Source organism: Theropithecus gelada, chromosome 6 (assembly GCF_003255815.1).
Source record: "Theropithecus gelada isolate Dixy chromosome 6, Tgel_1.0, whole genome shotgun sequence".
NCBI classification, from domain to species: Eukaryota; Metazoa; Chordata; class Mammalia; order Primates; family Cercopithecidae; genus Theropithecus; species Theropithecus gelada.
This window is the reverse complement of record NC_037673.1, coordinates 57,837,457-57,853,489: the sequence shown is the minus strand read 5'-3', so window position 1 is coordinate 57,853,489 and position 16,033 is coordinate 57,837,457. Positions and strand designations below refer to the sequence as shown.

The window sequence follows — 16,033 nt, the reverse complement described above, 5'->3', positions numbered from 1 at the left end:
TACTGAATATCTTTGTGTTCCAGGTACTCTCATATGGATTATTTCATTTGCTTTTTCACAATAAAAAACTCTTTAAGTAAATGATGTTAACTCCATTTAACAGATAAGAAGAATGAAATGCCATCCTGGCTAACACGGTGAAACCCCGTCTCTACTACAAAATACAAAAAAACTAGCCGGGCGAGGTGGCGGGCGCCTGTAGTCCCAGCTACTCGGGAGGCTGAGGCAGGAGAATGGCATGAACTCGGGAGGCAGAGCTTGTAGTGAGCTGAGATCCGGCCACTGCACTCCAGCCTGAGCGACAGAGTGAGACTCCGTCTCAAAAAAAAAAAAAAAGAAGAAGAAGAATGAAATGAAGTGGTTAAATCATTATTCATAAGGGACAAAAGAAAGATGAGTGTTTAAAACCCAAGTCCGCCAAATATAAGTTTAATATTTAACCCACTATACTGCTGCTGCCATGAGGTAGCTAAATGCATGTACCCATTTCTGGCCCAAGTTAGTCTAAAGGGAAAGTAAGCCAAGTATAGTGTTCATAGATTATTAGCATATATCCATTTTGACCTCAGGGCTTTTATTTGTGTGTATGTGTATGTGTATACATACACACATATATATGTGCTGGATGACGAGGCCACGAGGAAGCCTCATTACAAGGAGTTCCGTAAGCTGGTAGAATACTCTCATGTGATTCTGGAACACATGTTATGTGTATGAAAAAATGTTTAAAGAGAAGGGATATATATGTGTATATACATACATATATACATATACACACACATATATGTGTATATACATATACACATATATACACATACACACACACACTCTCTCTCCCATCTAACCTTTGGGGAAAAAAAAAATTAGTTTTTTTTTTTGTTTTTGGTTTTTTTTGAGACAAAGCCTCACTTTGTCACCTAGCCTGGAATGCAGTGGCGCCATTTCAGCTCACTGTAACCTCTGCCTCCCGGGTTCAAGCAATTCTGTATCTCAGCCTCCTGAGTAGCTGGGATTACAGGCACCTGCCACCATGCCTGGCTAATTATTTTGTGTTTTTATCAGAGATAGGGTTTCACCATCTTGGCCAGGCTGGTCTTGAACTCCTGACCTTGTGATTCGCCTGCTTTGGCCTCCCAAAGTGCTGGGATTACAGGCGTGAGCCACCACACCCGGCCAACAAATCACTATTTAAACTTCAGTATTAGCCGTGACGACAAATGGATTTTGTTGATATGCATGATCATGATTCCCAAATGATTAGTTACTGGTTTTACACTCATCCCAAGCTTCTTATCAAAATTATTATCAGGAAGTAAACCCATCAATTTATTTAGCCCAAAGTTTCTCAAACTTGCATGAGCATACAGATTACCTAGGGATCTTGTTAAAATGAAGATGATTTTCAGTAGGATTGGGGTGGGGCCTGGAAGTCTGCATGTCTAACTGCTTCAGGTGATGCTCACACTACTGAGCCTGCACACTACACCTTTGGAGTACAAGTGTAGACTTTTAATTTTTGTCCCAAATACATAATTATTTATTTAAAGGTAAAACTACAGTGTGCAAACTATTTATGGTCTGTGCTTTTTTACACTTAGCCTTTATCCCTGTTTTCTGCATAAGTTTCATAATTATGATTTATATAAATCATAAAATTAATATGACATTAGGAATATACACCTATTCTCAGTTATTTCCCCATTCTAAATAATGCTGGATAGAATTCCTCTGGGCATATAACTTTTGCTATTTAATTATTTCCTTAAGATAAATTCCTGGCCGCGTGCAGTGGCTCAGGCCTGTAATCCCGGTGGAGGGATTGGGAGGCCGAGGCAGGCAGATCACCAGGTCAGGTGATCGAGACCATGCTGGCTAACACAGTGAAACCCCATCTCTACTAAAAATACAAAAACTTAGCCGGGCATGGTGGCGGGCGCCTATAGTCCCAGCTACTCGGGAGGCTGAGGCAGGAGAATGGCGTGAACCTGGGAAGCAGAGCTTGCAGTGAGCCGAGATCGTGGCCACTGCACTCTAGCCTGGGCGACAGAGTGAGACTTCGTCTCAACAACAACAACAACAAAAAAAGATAAATTCACAGGAGCAATTACCAAGTCAGGGGGTAAGAATATCTTTGCTGTTTAATGAGTAAAGTTTTGCAAGATGAAAAGAGTTCTAGAGATGGATAGCGATGAGAATTGCACAACATGAATGTACTTAATGCCATTGAGTACCATTAAAAATGGTTATGATGGTAAATTTTATGTTATGTGTATGAAAAAATTTTTAACTCTAAAGATAAGGGAGACACCGGCAGAGTCGGGCACCGCCAGGCTGGCATCTGGAAGTCCAAAGTCTGGACCCTAGCAGTGCAAGAACATCTGTTACCCTGTCTTCTCAGATCCCCGCCGGAAGTGTAGGAAGAGAGCAAGCAGATTTGAGCCTATCTGCTTTCAAGCTGGTGATCGTGATGAAACTTAGAAACAAAAATGAAAAGCCAGGTAAAGGTTCCAAGGGCTGTAAGAAGCCTGCAAAACGAAATGGGAAGAAAGCAACCTCCAAAGTGCCCTCTGCTCCTCAATTTGTTCATTCCAATGATCATGCCAATCAAGAGGCTGAATTAAAGAAGAGAGTTGAGGAGATGAGGGAGAAGCAAGCTGCCCAGGAGCAAGAAAGACAAAAACGCAGGTCTATCAAGAGCTACTGTGAGGATATCCTAACACGCCAGGAGGAGTTTGAGTGTAAGGAGGAAGTTGTGCAGGAATTAAATATGTTTCCTCAGCTGGATGACGAGGCCACGAGGAAGGCTTATTACAAGGAGTTCCGTAAGGTGGTAGAATACTCTGGTGTGATTCTGGAAGTCCTGGATGCCAGAGACCCATTAGGCTGCTGCTGCTTCCAAATGGAGGAGGCTGTTCTATGGGCAGAAGGCAACAAGAAGCTGGTCCTGGTCTTGAACAAGATTGACCTGGACCCCAAGGAGGTTGTGAAGTGGCTGGATTACCTTCGGAATGAGTTGCCAACTGTGGCTTTCAAGGCCAGGACCCAGCATGTCAGCTTTGGAGCTGAAAACCTCATGAGGGTTCTGGGGAACTATTGCCACCTTGGTGAAGTGTGCACCCACATCAATATGGGTGTTGTGGGCCTTCTCAATGTTGGGAAGAGCAGCCTGATTAATAGCCTGAAGCACAGCCATGCATGCCGCGTGGGAGCCATTCCTGGGGTCACGAAATTCAGGCAGGAGGTCTACCTGGACAAGTTAATCTGGCTGCTGGATGCTCTAGCCATTGTCCCAGGGCCCAGCTCCGAGGTGGGCACCATTCTGCATAGTTGCATCCACGTGCAGAGGCTGTCACACGCGGTAACCCCAGTGGAGACCATCTTGCAGAGCTGCAACCTGGAGATTTCCAACTATTACCTCCTCTCTGGGTACCAGACCACTGAGCACTTTCTGATGGCAGTGGCCCACCATTTGGGGAAGAGAGACTTATGCAGTCAGGAGCAGGCAGCCAAAGCTGTCCTAGCTGACTGGGTGAGTGGGAAGATCAGCTTCTATAACCACCACCACCCACTCACACTGCCTGCCTATCTCAGCACTGAGATCATTAAGGAAATGACCAAGGTCTTTCACATCGAGAATACCGAGCAGGTCAATGAAGACACCATGGAATGCTTGGCCACTGGAGAATCTGATGAGGTGTTGGGTGACTTGGACCCACTCAAAATGGAGATCAAGTTGCTCCATTATCCGATGATGAAAATAGCAGATGCCATTGAAAATAAAGCCACCATGTATAAGATCGGAGATCTCACTGGGTATTGCACCAATCCGAATCGTCATCAGAAGGGATGGGGCTAAACTCAATGTGGATCACCACCCTAAAAACAACAGTAAAGTGGATGTGTGCCCAGTGGACTGCTGCCCAGTACTGCGGAGGATCATGGGGATGGACTCCCTATAACAGGGCCAGGCTCTGGCATCCTCCCTAAAGAATAAGAATACGCAGAAATGTGCAGATAAAATCGCCAGGGAGCTGTCTGCCGTCAACCTCTCTGGCAATGTTGATGGCGGTGTTGATGACTAACTGTCTGATCTTACTTCCCTTCCGATCCAAGCACCAGTTCCGGTGGGACGGGGGATTACCAATGAAATAGTTTGGTTCTCCCTGAAGCATCTGCGCATTAAAAGAACGCTTCCACAACTATGTTTCTTTCTTCCCACTGTTCTCTGCACTCTCTGCACTCTCTCCAGGAAAAAGAGTCCCAAGAGACTGGAGCTGACAAACTCAATACCCTTTATTTAACCCCTACTCTGTTTTATAACAGAAATAAAAGAAGTATCAGCAGGAAAAAAAAAGAAAAGAATATAACCCCCCCCCCCAAAAAATACCATTCTTTTGAAAAGAATGGTTTTTGGGGGTATTACCCCCAAAAAATATTCTTGGGGGATAGTCTTTTGAAGCAATATTATTCTTTTGAAAAGAAAGAGCATTAATAAACCATTTGCCCTTTTAGAAAGAATAACCAAATTACACTGCCACCAACATGTTTACCTTGCTTGTACCAGTATTTAATGTCTTAATGTTTTTTAAATTTTTTGCTAAATGGTCTAAAATGATTCTTCAAGGTTGAAGTCTGTATTTTACTTCTATTAAGATTGAAAAGTAAACATTTACCTTTGTGGTTTTTTACTATTTGTATTTCTTCTTTTGTTAAATGTACATTCATGTCATTGGCCCTTCTTCTGTCAACGTTGAACATTTTCCTTAAATTTAAAAGAGCCCTTTTTATAACATAATATTTTAAGTATTTCTCCTAGTCTTTGTTGTCTTTTAAATTTAGATTTAAGAGATGAGTAACTTTATGATTTTAATCCTACAGGTGAACTATGGAAAAGTTTGTAATAACAGTAAAAAAGGATTGAAATTCACTGTCTCCTGTGGCTGCAGTTCAGAATTTGTTTTTGTACCATATGGTAGCACCATTGCTGTTTATACAGTTTACTCAGGAGAACAGATAACTATGCTTAAGGGACATTATAAAACTGTTGACTGCTGTGTATTTCAGTCAAATTTCCAGGTAAGAATGATACAGGAATTGAAAATGTTCAGCTAGCTAGCTTGCCATACCAGTTATATGTAAAAGAATAAATTGTGATTTCATTCTGAGGAGTTATACTTTTAATCCACATTTGTAGTAGGATTTATTTAATAGAGACTAGCACAGTCTAGATTTTTAGATGGCATACAAGATATGAATGAATCAGTATAATGCTGTGCAACTTGATTGGTATGAATTATCTTTCTTTTGCATATGACCTTCATTTATTTAACAATTGAAAATCTGTGGTGAATTAAAATAATTTCTTGCAAACAGTCTTTTGGGTAAGAAATGAAATACAGGCATTTAATTATAAAATATAATTTGTATATGTTGGTTTATGTATGTGTGAATTATCTATTCTTATTTTCTATCAATGGCTAATAAAGGGAGGTTTTGAAGTTAATACAACCTATATAATTTCTTAAATACCCTGACTTTTGTTTGTTTTACATCCAGACCTTTTCACATCACCAATGGAGCAGATCATTTTTCATTTTTTCAGAGAACATTTGCACAAATTACCTCATGTACTTCTTTAAATGAGTTTAACATTGCAAGATAGTTGGTATTTTCCCTGTTTTGTAGGTAAGGAAAATGAAACTCATGTAAGTTAAATACTGATAGAATGAAAATTACGGATTATTAGAGCTCCAGGAGACAGACTATCACTTTGTGAATCTCCTATTCATTCATTCTTTAATACTGATTGCCTAATTTGTGGCTGACACTGTGCTGTAAGATATATAGACCTGATTTTTTAGCCAGTATATACCATTATGGCAGTATTCATTATTAAAATATTTAAATATTGATGTATCCTACTGGCTGGTAAACAGCTGCTGCACCAAGCCCCCCAAGTGACTGCCAGCCTCAGCCCCTTCCCTGGGACCTCTTAGACCTCACCTTAACCCAGCAACTAAAAGAGGACCTACAAGACCCTACTCCAACCCTATGGCCATTATCTCTTACTAGTCAGTAAGAAGGTGTATACCAGTTGTTAAACATTTTTAGTGTTCTGAGAGAAGAAAACTAAAGCACCAGAGAGGTGACATGACTTGCCCCTAACCTGCAAGTAGTTATTGATAACACATGTATTTGTATTCAAAGAAATTATTAAAATATTGTCCCTCTTTTCTTGTCTAAGGTTACTTAGAGACGCAGCCGAAATTTCATCCCAGATACTCTGACCACAAATTATTTCTTTCTACCAAATTGGAGCTTATCTAATATGTGTGCCTAGAATGGATTAAAATCGTGCCAGTGGTTGGGCACAGTGGCTCACACCTGTAATCCCAGCACTTTGGGAGGTCGAAAGGATCACTTGAGCCCAGGAGTTCCAGGCCAGCCTAAGTAACAGAATGAGGCCCTGTATTTACAGAAAATAAAAAAATCAGCCAGGTGTGGTGGTGTATGCCTGTAGTCCCAGCTGTGCAGGAGGCTGAAGCGAGAGGATTGCTTGAGCCCAGGAGATTGAGTGAGCCGTGTTCACAGCACTGCACTCCAACATGGGCAAGAGAATAGAAATTCATGAATCTAGGCTGGGATAAGTAAGTAAATTAATAAATTGAAAATTTGATGAGGATGAGATATTTACATAATCTCAATGTATCACCCTACAAAATATGAAGTACAAAACTAAAAAGATTAATTTTAACCTGAAGAAGCCTGGCACATATCACCTTCATCAAATAATCTAAGTTAGCATCCCAGTTATGGGACATCACTTCTGTGATATTCCTGGCCAAACTGGATCACTCAAATTTAATCATGAGGAAACATAAGACAATCCAAATGTGAAGGACATTCTACAAAGTAACTGGTGTATATCTTCAAAATTGTCAAGGTCAGAAAAGCCAGAGACTGAAGAACTGTTCCAGCTTGAAAACTGAAGAGACTTGACAACTAAGTGCAGGATGTGATTTTTAACTGGCCCCTTTTGCTATAAAGGACAGTATTGGAACAAATGATGAAACATGAATGGGGTCTTTAGATGGTGGTAGTAATATGAATTTTCTGATTTTGTTGGTTACTTCGTAACTACAAAGGAAAGTACCCTTGTTCACAGGAAAATTACACTGAATTATTCAAGAGTAATAAGGCCTAATGTTGGCAACTTACTCTCATATGACTCAGGGGAAAAAAAAGTCTTTTGGACTGCAGTTGTAACTTACATTTTGCGCTTATTTTTTAAGAAAATCTTATTGCCCAAATGAACTCCTCCATCTATCACAGACACTTCAAGGCTTAATGTAAATCTTTCTATCTCAGTGTTCTTTATTAGTCACTCTAATTTAAATGTTGCTGCTTTCAATATCTCTTTCTTGAACATGTACAGAATATCCTTTATGTCTTCACTGGGTGTGTTAATACTTATTGTGAATTGCCCTATAACCTTATCTGACCAAGTTATCTTGGGCATTACCTGGCCTTCTCAGGGAAATAAAATTACTCAAGGGCACTGAACATATATATTTTTGCATCAGCTAGTTTGTGTAGCCATATAGTCTAGATTTTGTAATACAGTCAACAAAATTTTGTATTTAGGAAATTTGATAATGTATATCTAACAATTTTTTAAATCTACATTTTCTATAAATATATAATCTTATTTTCCCTTTTCCCACATCCTTAAATAAAAAACACAGTTATACCATGCCTCATATTGTTTTTGAGATGTACAATAATAAAAACAAATTGTATAAAACAGCAGAGGAAAAAAGCCAATATAACATATTTCTTTGATTTTTGGGGGGGAGGGGCGTGAGCATTGTTCAGCCATAAGCAAACAGTATATCCATAGACATTGACATAGGCTGTGCATCACCCCAAGCTTCCTTATGAAGTAAACTTCTCAACAGGCATGGAATATACATCTTCAAGCTCTTCTGTTGAATTGCAGCCAGTTAGGCAGCTGTAAGTTAAATAAAACTTTTTGAGAACTTGGCCTGTTTTAGAAGCTCATATGGTTTCTTCACTGAAGTCTTTATTGAAGCTCAGTTATTTGGACACAGAAAGACAAACTCTTTCTTTCTCTGACATTAAAAATATATGGATACTATAATTGATAAAACTGCTAGGATTTGGGGTGTATTTGTAAAATTTTCACACCATTAGTAAGCTTGACAAATCCTAATACTATTTTTAAATACAAAACAAAGCTTTACTAACAAAGAAACAAAGGAAAAAGAGCATCGGCCTAGTTTCTTTAGGGAGTAGAAATAGCATTAATCTAATTACTGTGACCTAATTATTTCAAAAATGGTATAATTCATTTCAGTTTGGTATCAGCTCTTGATCCACAATATCATCTTTGCCTTCTGTGTTGTAGGAACTTTACAGTGGTAGCAGAGACTGCAACATTCTGGCTTGGGTTCCATCCTTATACGAACCAGTTCCTGATGATGATGAGGTAAACATTATTTTCACAAATTGTATAGTGACTTCTAAATCATAAGAAATAATGTTTTGTTCCTTTATATGAGAGAGACTTTAAAGCATTTCTTGCCAGTGGCATGCACCTATAGTCTCAGGTACTTGGGAGACTGAGGCAAGATGATCACTTGAGCCTGGAAATCAAGACCAGCCTGGACAATGTGGTGAGACCCCATCTCAAAACAACAACAACAAAAAAGCATTTCTTGGCATTTTCTGTAAAAATAATTTGACTGTTTTAATACATTTTGAAAATTCAGAGAAATATAAAAAGAACATAAAATTCCTCAAATCAAATTAATCAATTTTAACATTTTGATTTGTTTCATAACTGTTTTTTCCTATGAGTATGTTTTTTAACATAGTTCATATCATGGTTGGACATTCAACTTGGTATCTTACTTTTCTCATCAACATTGTACAATAAACCTTTTTTCATGTCATTAATAACTATGTGTAAACATTTCTAATGATATATTATTCTGTCATTGATAAAACACAATTTAAATATTTACCTCGTTGGAGGAATTTCTGTTGATTATTATAAATATCAAGGTAAATATCTGTTAAAAAATTGTTAATATTTCTGACTATGTCTTTAGATAGATTCCTAGAAGTGGAATTATCTCTTAAATTATTATATATGACTTTTTTTCTTTTCTTTTCTTTTCTTTATTTTTTTATTTTTTTATTTTTTTGAGATGGAGTCTCACTCTGTCACCCAGGCTGGAGTGCAATGGCGCAATCTCAGCTCACTGCAACTTCAGCCTCCTGGGTTCAAGCAATTCTCCTGCCTCAGCCTCCCAAGTAGCTGGGATTACAGGTGCCCACCACTGCACCTGGCTAATTTTTGTATTTTTAGTAGAGATGGGGTTTCACCATGTTGGTCAGGCTGGTCTTCAACTCCTGGCCTCAAGTGTTCCACCTGCCTTGGCCTCCCAAAGTGCTGGGATTACAGGCATGAGCCACCACTCCCAGCCGACATTTTTAAGACTTTATTCTCATGTCAAATTTTACCAGTTTACACCCCTACCAGCAGTCTGACAGTGCCTTTCATAGAAAATAAATCAGTATAAACATGACAGTGTAAATACAGATCTTAAAAACACAGTAGGTAAACAAAGATGAACAAGACCATTGTCCCTGACCTAAAGTAATAGCTTCTGTATTTTTTTTTTAGCTTTTGCATCAAGCAGGTGGAAGATACAGGCTGTTTAAAGGTGGTTTCTGTCCCACAAGGTTTATTCTCCTAAGCACTCTTAATCATCCTCATTTATCTTAATTTCTACAATATAAAAAATCCAAATGCAATGTCTAAAAACAAAGTTTATATATATATATATATGTATATTTCTTTAATTTGGAAATATAGATAATGTAGTTAGAAATACCTTAAGGTAATCTTAACCAAGTCATAGTAAAAGCATCTTAAATGGAAGTGGAGGAAAACTTACTGGTAAAGCACTTTTGACGTTCAAAAAACATTTTTCATATACTGTGTTTAGTTCCTTCATAAAACTAGGACTATGTCAAAAACCACATGAAAATATAATTTGTATAGAGGTAGTTGATAGCATCTCAGAGCTATTGACAATATGTATTTCATACCTAAATTTTCAACTGCTAGGGTTTACTACAGTACAAACCTGTGAATTATTTTCTTTTGTCCTTAATCCAAAGAAAGAGAAAAAAAATACGCTTTGATAAATCTTTAAGTAGCCAGCCAATGCCATATACATACTTCCAGATTTTATCACATGTCTAATTTGGTTTATTGTGGCTTGATTAACTTTAGCATACAGCTGCTTTTGATGTCAGAATATTCTTCTGTATAAAGCTTAGTATGGTCAAATAATTAGATTTAGCCATTTATTTTACATTTCATTATGTAATTATTGTGTCTTGCTCTTTGGGAATTGCTGTATACATTAAAACCAAGTTATAACACTGTAAGCCATGTTAGGAAGTTAACATTTTATTTACCAAATGAAAACATTAAAAATGAATGAAAAATAAATCTATAGTGACTTATGTATAGAAAAGGATGTTAGAAGAATACTAAATTGTTTAATTCATAAAGATAATATGTGGCCAGGTGTGGTGGCTCACATCTGTAATCCCAGCACTTTGAGAGGCTGAAGTGGAAGAATCACTTGAGTCAGGAGTTCAAGACCAGCCTAGGCAACATAGAAAGACCCCATCTCTACAAAAAATAAACAAAATTAGCCAGGTTTGGTGGCTTTCACCTGTAAGTTCCAGCTACTTAAGAGGGTGAGGTCGGAGGATCACTTGAGCCCAAGAGTTCAAGGCTGCAGTGAGCCACAATTGCACCACTATATTCAAAGCCTGGGTGAGAGTGAGACCTTGACTCAAAGAAAAAAAAGATAATATGTGACTGATGGTTTATTTCCTTGTTATGTCATTATAGTGATAGTTTGAACTCTTTGTGTAAACAAACTTGTATATATGAGAAATTAAGCAAAACAAGTTAGAAAATCACATAGAGATATACAAAAATCAAGTTGACCTTTGTATTTGTTTTAGTGCTATAAAACCTTACCTTTTAAAATGTCATGTTCATATATTTAAAGATAGCAGTCATTCTCATACTAATATAAAATGGTATGTGCGAAGGTTATTCCCGTAAAATTTTAGCTTGAAACATTCCTGTGAATATATGAATGTGATCATAATGCAGATCCCAGTAGAATAGTCTGTCCAGAAGACCCTATTCCTTACATGTATGTTTATAATTTAAGCCATGTTTAAAAGTGCTTTTATCCCAACTATAAAATAAGTATATTTATTTGATATTTATTTCCCAAGGAGGCAGTGTACCACACTACAAAACAAAAGAACACACACACGTATACATACACATACTTAGTCGTTAGCTTCAGGAAACTGGGTTTGAATCCCAGTTCTGCCATTTATTATACTTATGATCTGGGACAAGCTCATGATATTTCCAAACATCAGAATTGTCTAATCAAACTTATTCTTAGGTTTCCTTTCAAATGCATTCTTCAGATGAGAGTTACCTCCCCATCAACCAAGATAATCCCTTAGGGGTGTTTCTCCTGATATCCAAAGTAGAAGATGAATTTAATTCTGTCTAAAGAAAGGAAGAACACTGGATGATAGGGACAGGATTTGTGGTCTTTAACTATAAATCCTTTTATTTAATTGGCAGACTCTTTTATTATATTTTGAGGAATGTGGCTTCCTTTTGACCCTACTTTCTAAAAGCTGGTCTGGTCAAGACAAGCCTATCTATAACTCCTAATTACTTTTTCCTGCCTGAGATCTATAGGGCGGGTTTATTCCAGTTTACACGTGACCTCTCACTAAGAATCTTACTTTGTTTTGACATTCATACAATATATAACTGTTTTACATACCACTTGTGTCGATGTACTTGCTAACAAACAACCCTGAGACTTGCCACTAATTACCAGTCAGAAATTTGAAAGTTGTCAAGAAATATCCTTGTAGATGTTAAGTTTGGTTCTATTTCTTCTCTAAACTCATAACTAGGTCCCCTCTAAACTCATGCTTCATTATTTCTATAACATTGACACTATCTGTCAGTAGAACTGACAACCTGGTGAGATATAGATGAATATGTTCAAGCACAGACTGGATGTCTACTAGGAGGAGATGTAGAGAAAACTGAAATAATAGTAGTGACACTTGATCAGTGGGTCTCAAATGGTAATGTGTACCATATCCATCTACCACATTTTTACTGCAGCTTTATCATACTACCAGTATAATATTTTATTTGTGATTGTTTGGGCAATAAAATATATTTCTAAAATACTGTAATGCATTCATATATCATTGTGTCACTGAAAAGTGAAATAATTTATATGCAACTGATTATGATTTTCATTTGTTTCTTTGCTTACCATACAAAAATAACATATAATGAAGTGTAATTTTGCTTTTCTGTTGAGTTTTCAACTGAAATTAAAATTTTTAATAGGTTACACACTAGGTTTCCATAGTAGGATTAGGAAGCATGGCCCTTGTGTGGCTTATCCACCTAGGGACGTGTGTGTGTGTGTGTGTGTGTTTTCCCAGGGCTATTTTTGTTAGCTATCAAAGGCAAAGTTAGAGGCTTCTAGAGACAGAGTAGGGAAGAGTAGTCAGCTAACCCCTAATGACAAGATGTCTTTTAATAAACTCTCACTAAATAACATAATTTAATAGTTAAATTGAAAACCCAAAAAGACAGGAAATTCAGTAAATGTTTGGATGAAAGAATAAATGAAGAGACTTCAGTATACAACTGTTGCAAATAAGTGGACTGTGGCTAGAAATCGGTGAGTAGTTAGCTGAGGTTTAATAATAGTTTCATGGCCGGGAGCAGTGGCTCACACCTGTAATCCCAACACTTTGGGAGATCAAGGCTGGTGGATCACGAGGTCTGGAGTTCGAGACCAGCCTGGCCAATATGATGAAACCCCATCTCTACTAAAAATACAAAAATTCACCGGGTGTGGTGGCACGCACCTGTAGTCCCCGCTACTCAGGAGACTGAGGCAGAAGACTCGCTTGAACCCGGGAGGGAGAGGTTGCAGTGAGCCGAGATCATGCCACTGTACTCCAGCCTGGGCGACAGAATGAGACTCCATCTCAAATAATAATAATAATAATAATAATAATTTTGTATCTGGACATTTGGAGTATAGTCGACGTTAGGTTTAATAATGTAATCTGTTTAACAGTAAAGAACGCCTAAATTAGTATATTGTTTTCCAACTATTCTAGCTGATACTTGGGAAATTTACTGGGAACACTTAACTTTTTCTACTGTTTTCATTGTTCGAATTGTAAGATTCACAGTTATATTCATCAAAAGAAAAATAAACATTCTCAGACATGCAGTAGGGGTTATCCTTAAAAAATATTTCTGTAAGTTATAAAAGGCAGTACATCTAAAATAATTTAACAGTAGTCTCGATGCTAATACAGCATTGGAATTGGAATCTGAATAAAATTGTAGCAGTTGTAAAAGTTGCACAAAAAGAAGCAAACCTGGCTCATAATACGCAGTTACTTTAAAAATGAGACCAAATAAGCCCTTTTAGTTATTTGCAAGAGAATCAGTAGTAGCTATTCAGAAGTTTTCCCCAAAATGAACTGATTTGAAATACCACAGAGATTAAAATTTCTCTAGTTGCTAATCACCTTTTTGTTGTTTTAAATAAACATCATCTAGATAGATGTTATCCTTCAGACAAATCCCTGAGGGAAACCTATGTGCTGATTATAAACATGTTACCATTTCTGACCTGTTTTGCATGTTTTACTGAACTGCCCTACCAACCTATAAAAATAAGTAAATAAATATCACTACTTACAAATAAGTACATAAATATCACTACTTAATAACCCACATTGGCCGGGCGCGGTGGCTCAAGCCTGTAATCCCAGCACTTTGGGAGGCCGAGACGGGCTGATCACGAGGTTAGGAGATCGAGACCATCCTGGCTAACACGGTGAAACCCTGTCTCTACTACAAAATACAAAAAACTATCCGGGCGAGGTGGCAGACGCCTGTAGTCCCAGCTACTCGGGAGGCTGAGGCAGGAGAATGGTGTTAACCCGGGAGGCGGAGCTTGCAGTGAGCTGAGATCCGGCCACTGCACTCCAGCCTGGGCGACAGAGAGAGACTCTGCCTCAAAAAAAAAAAAAAAAAAAAAAAAAAACACATTATTTTTGGACTAAAAAGTATTTTTCATCTTGAATACCTTATTCTCCATATTTGGGTATTTGTTTATTTATAAAAGTTATTTTCATCTAAACAATTAAAGAGTTGCCAACATTGATATTTTGGGCTGTCAGATCAGACTGTACACCTGGAGTCCAGTCTTAGCCCATGGATATCAGAGTGCCACTTTCACCAGATAATTCCAAAGAGTTGTTGAGAAATACCTTGAGAAATAGCAGCATCATAGTATATGTATGTATGTATGTATGTTTGTATGTATTTGTGAGGTGATTAAAGAAAACGATGTTTGGGTAAAGTCTAGTATTGTCTGTTTAAAATGAAGTTACATTATCTTATATTGTATATGGGTTGTTTCTTATATTATTTTTGTTCTGAAATTAACAGTTTTACATTTTCTTCCAAAATAATGTAATTGCTATTTATCTGATATATTTCGTAACTTTATTATGAGCCTAAAATTATGAAGTAGAAAAAACAGAACCTTCCTTTTTCTTTTTTTTTTCTTTTTTTAGACTACAACAAAATCACAATTAAATCCAGCCTTTGAAGATGCCTGGAGCAGCAGTGATGAAGAAGGATGAATATCACCTTTAGTACCTTTGTGTCTCTGCTGAAACTTTTTAAATGAGACCGTATGTTTTTTTCAACTGTACGGTCTATTCCTGACAGCTAAATTAGCCCTAAATGTGGGTAATTTTTTTCCTCATGTTTTAAAATGAGGTTAATATTTGCATAAAATTCTAAAACAGGCTTCTGTGTAGTTTATTTAGTCAAAATGTGTTCCTTGATCCCAGATGCTGTGGCCTGGGGAAGCCCTCCTTGCTACAGTACAAGTACACAAGTCATTGTACCTCAGTTGTGACCTTCAGCAGATTTTATGAACTATAAGATGCAGTCTCAGAGGATCAGCAAGTGGAGGCCACCAGTATTGACTTTCTCTTACTTGCTATACTATCAGCCTGCTCATTTCCACCTTCAAGAATGATTTTGCCAAGAATAATTATATCAAAAATAGTAGTTGAAATGGTAACATCAAAATTATTTTATTCTTTCTTCTTCATGTATTCACATTTTTCAATGGTTTCATTTAATTAACCATGCTTTATGTTAAACATTTTTGGGCTTAATGTCTCCTACAATCCAAAATGTGCATCACAGGAGGCTTTTAACTTTGTGAAAATCCCATGTTTGCTTTATTTTAATGTCAGAAGGCAGTTTGCACTAATGCTTGAACTCTTTTTTTTATGAAACTCATTAAGATATGACGAAATCCTGCCTCATTAATTCAAGCAGAAAATATCCTGGCAGGGAATCTGGCTTAAATATGAAATGTTGTAATAAAATTTCTATGTTACTGTCTCCTGTGTCAACCCACAAGTGATTATCATGAAGGTAATCTTAATATTCCCTTCCTGATCCTTACCAGCAGTAGACTAGTAAATGAGGCTTTTATGAGTTTGAATACCAAAAGTACACAGTTGTTGAGGGTTTTTTTTGTTTTGTTTTGTTTTCTGAGATGGAGTGTCACTCTGTCACCCAGGCTGGAGTATAGTGTTGTCATCTCGGCTCACTGCAACCTTCGCCTCCCAGGTTCAAGCAATTCTTCTGCCTCAGCCTCCCAAGTAGATGGGATTATAGGCTCCCGCCATGGCGCCTGGCTAATTTTTTGTATTTTTAGTAGAGATGGTGTTTCACCATGTTGGCCAGGCTGGTCGTGAACTACTGACCTCAAATGATCCACCCGCCTCAGCCTCTCCAAGT

General features: G+C 37.5%; 2 protein-coding genes across 2 annotated transcripts in view; both read left to right on the top strand.

The window, feature by feature from the left end:
- Window positions 1–4,082, top strand: part of LOC112626910 (guanine nucleotide-binding protein-like 3-like protein) — a 69,126-nt gene extending 65,044 nt beyond the window's left edge. Inside the window, 2 exon segments of the mRNA XM_025389309.1 lie at window positions 2,399–3,850; window positions 3,852–4,082. Coding sequence (XP_025245094.1) covers window positions 2,399–3,850; window positions 3,852–4,082 — 1,683 coding nt within the window.
- Window positions 4,083–4,460: 378 nt separating this feature from the next.
- LOC112626911 (DNA excision repair protein ERCC-8-like) lies at window positions 4,461–15,631 on the top strand. The gene is made up of 3 exons (XM_025389311.1): window positions 4,461–5,076; window positions 8,429–8,509; window positions 14,785–15,631. Exons 1-3 carry the CDS (start codon window positions 4,849–4,851, stop codon window positions 14,851–14,853), a joined length of 378 nt encoding a protein of 125 aa, XP_025245096.1. The 5' UTR covers window positions 4,461–4,848; the 3' UTR covers window positions 14,854–15,631.
- Window positions 15,632–16,033: the final 402 nt, after the last annotated feature.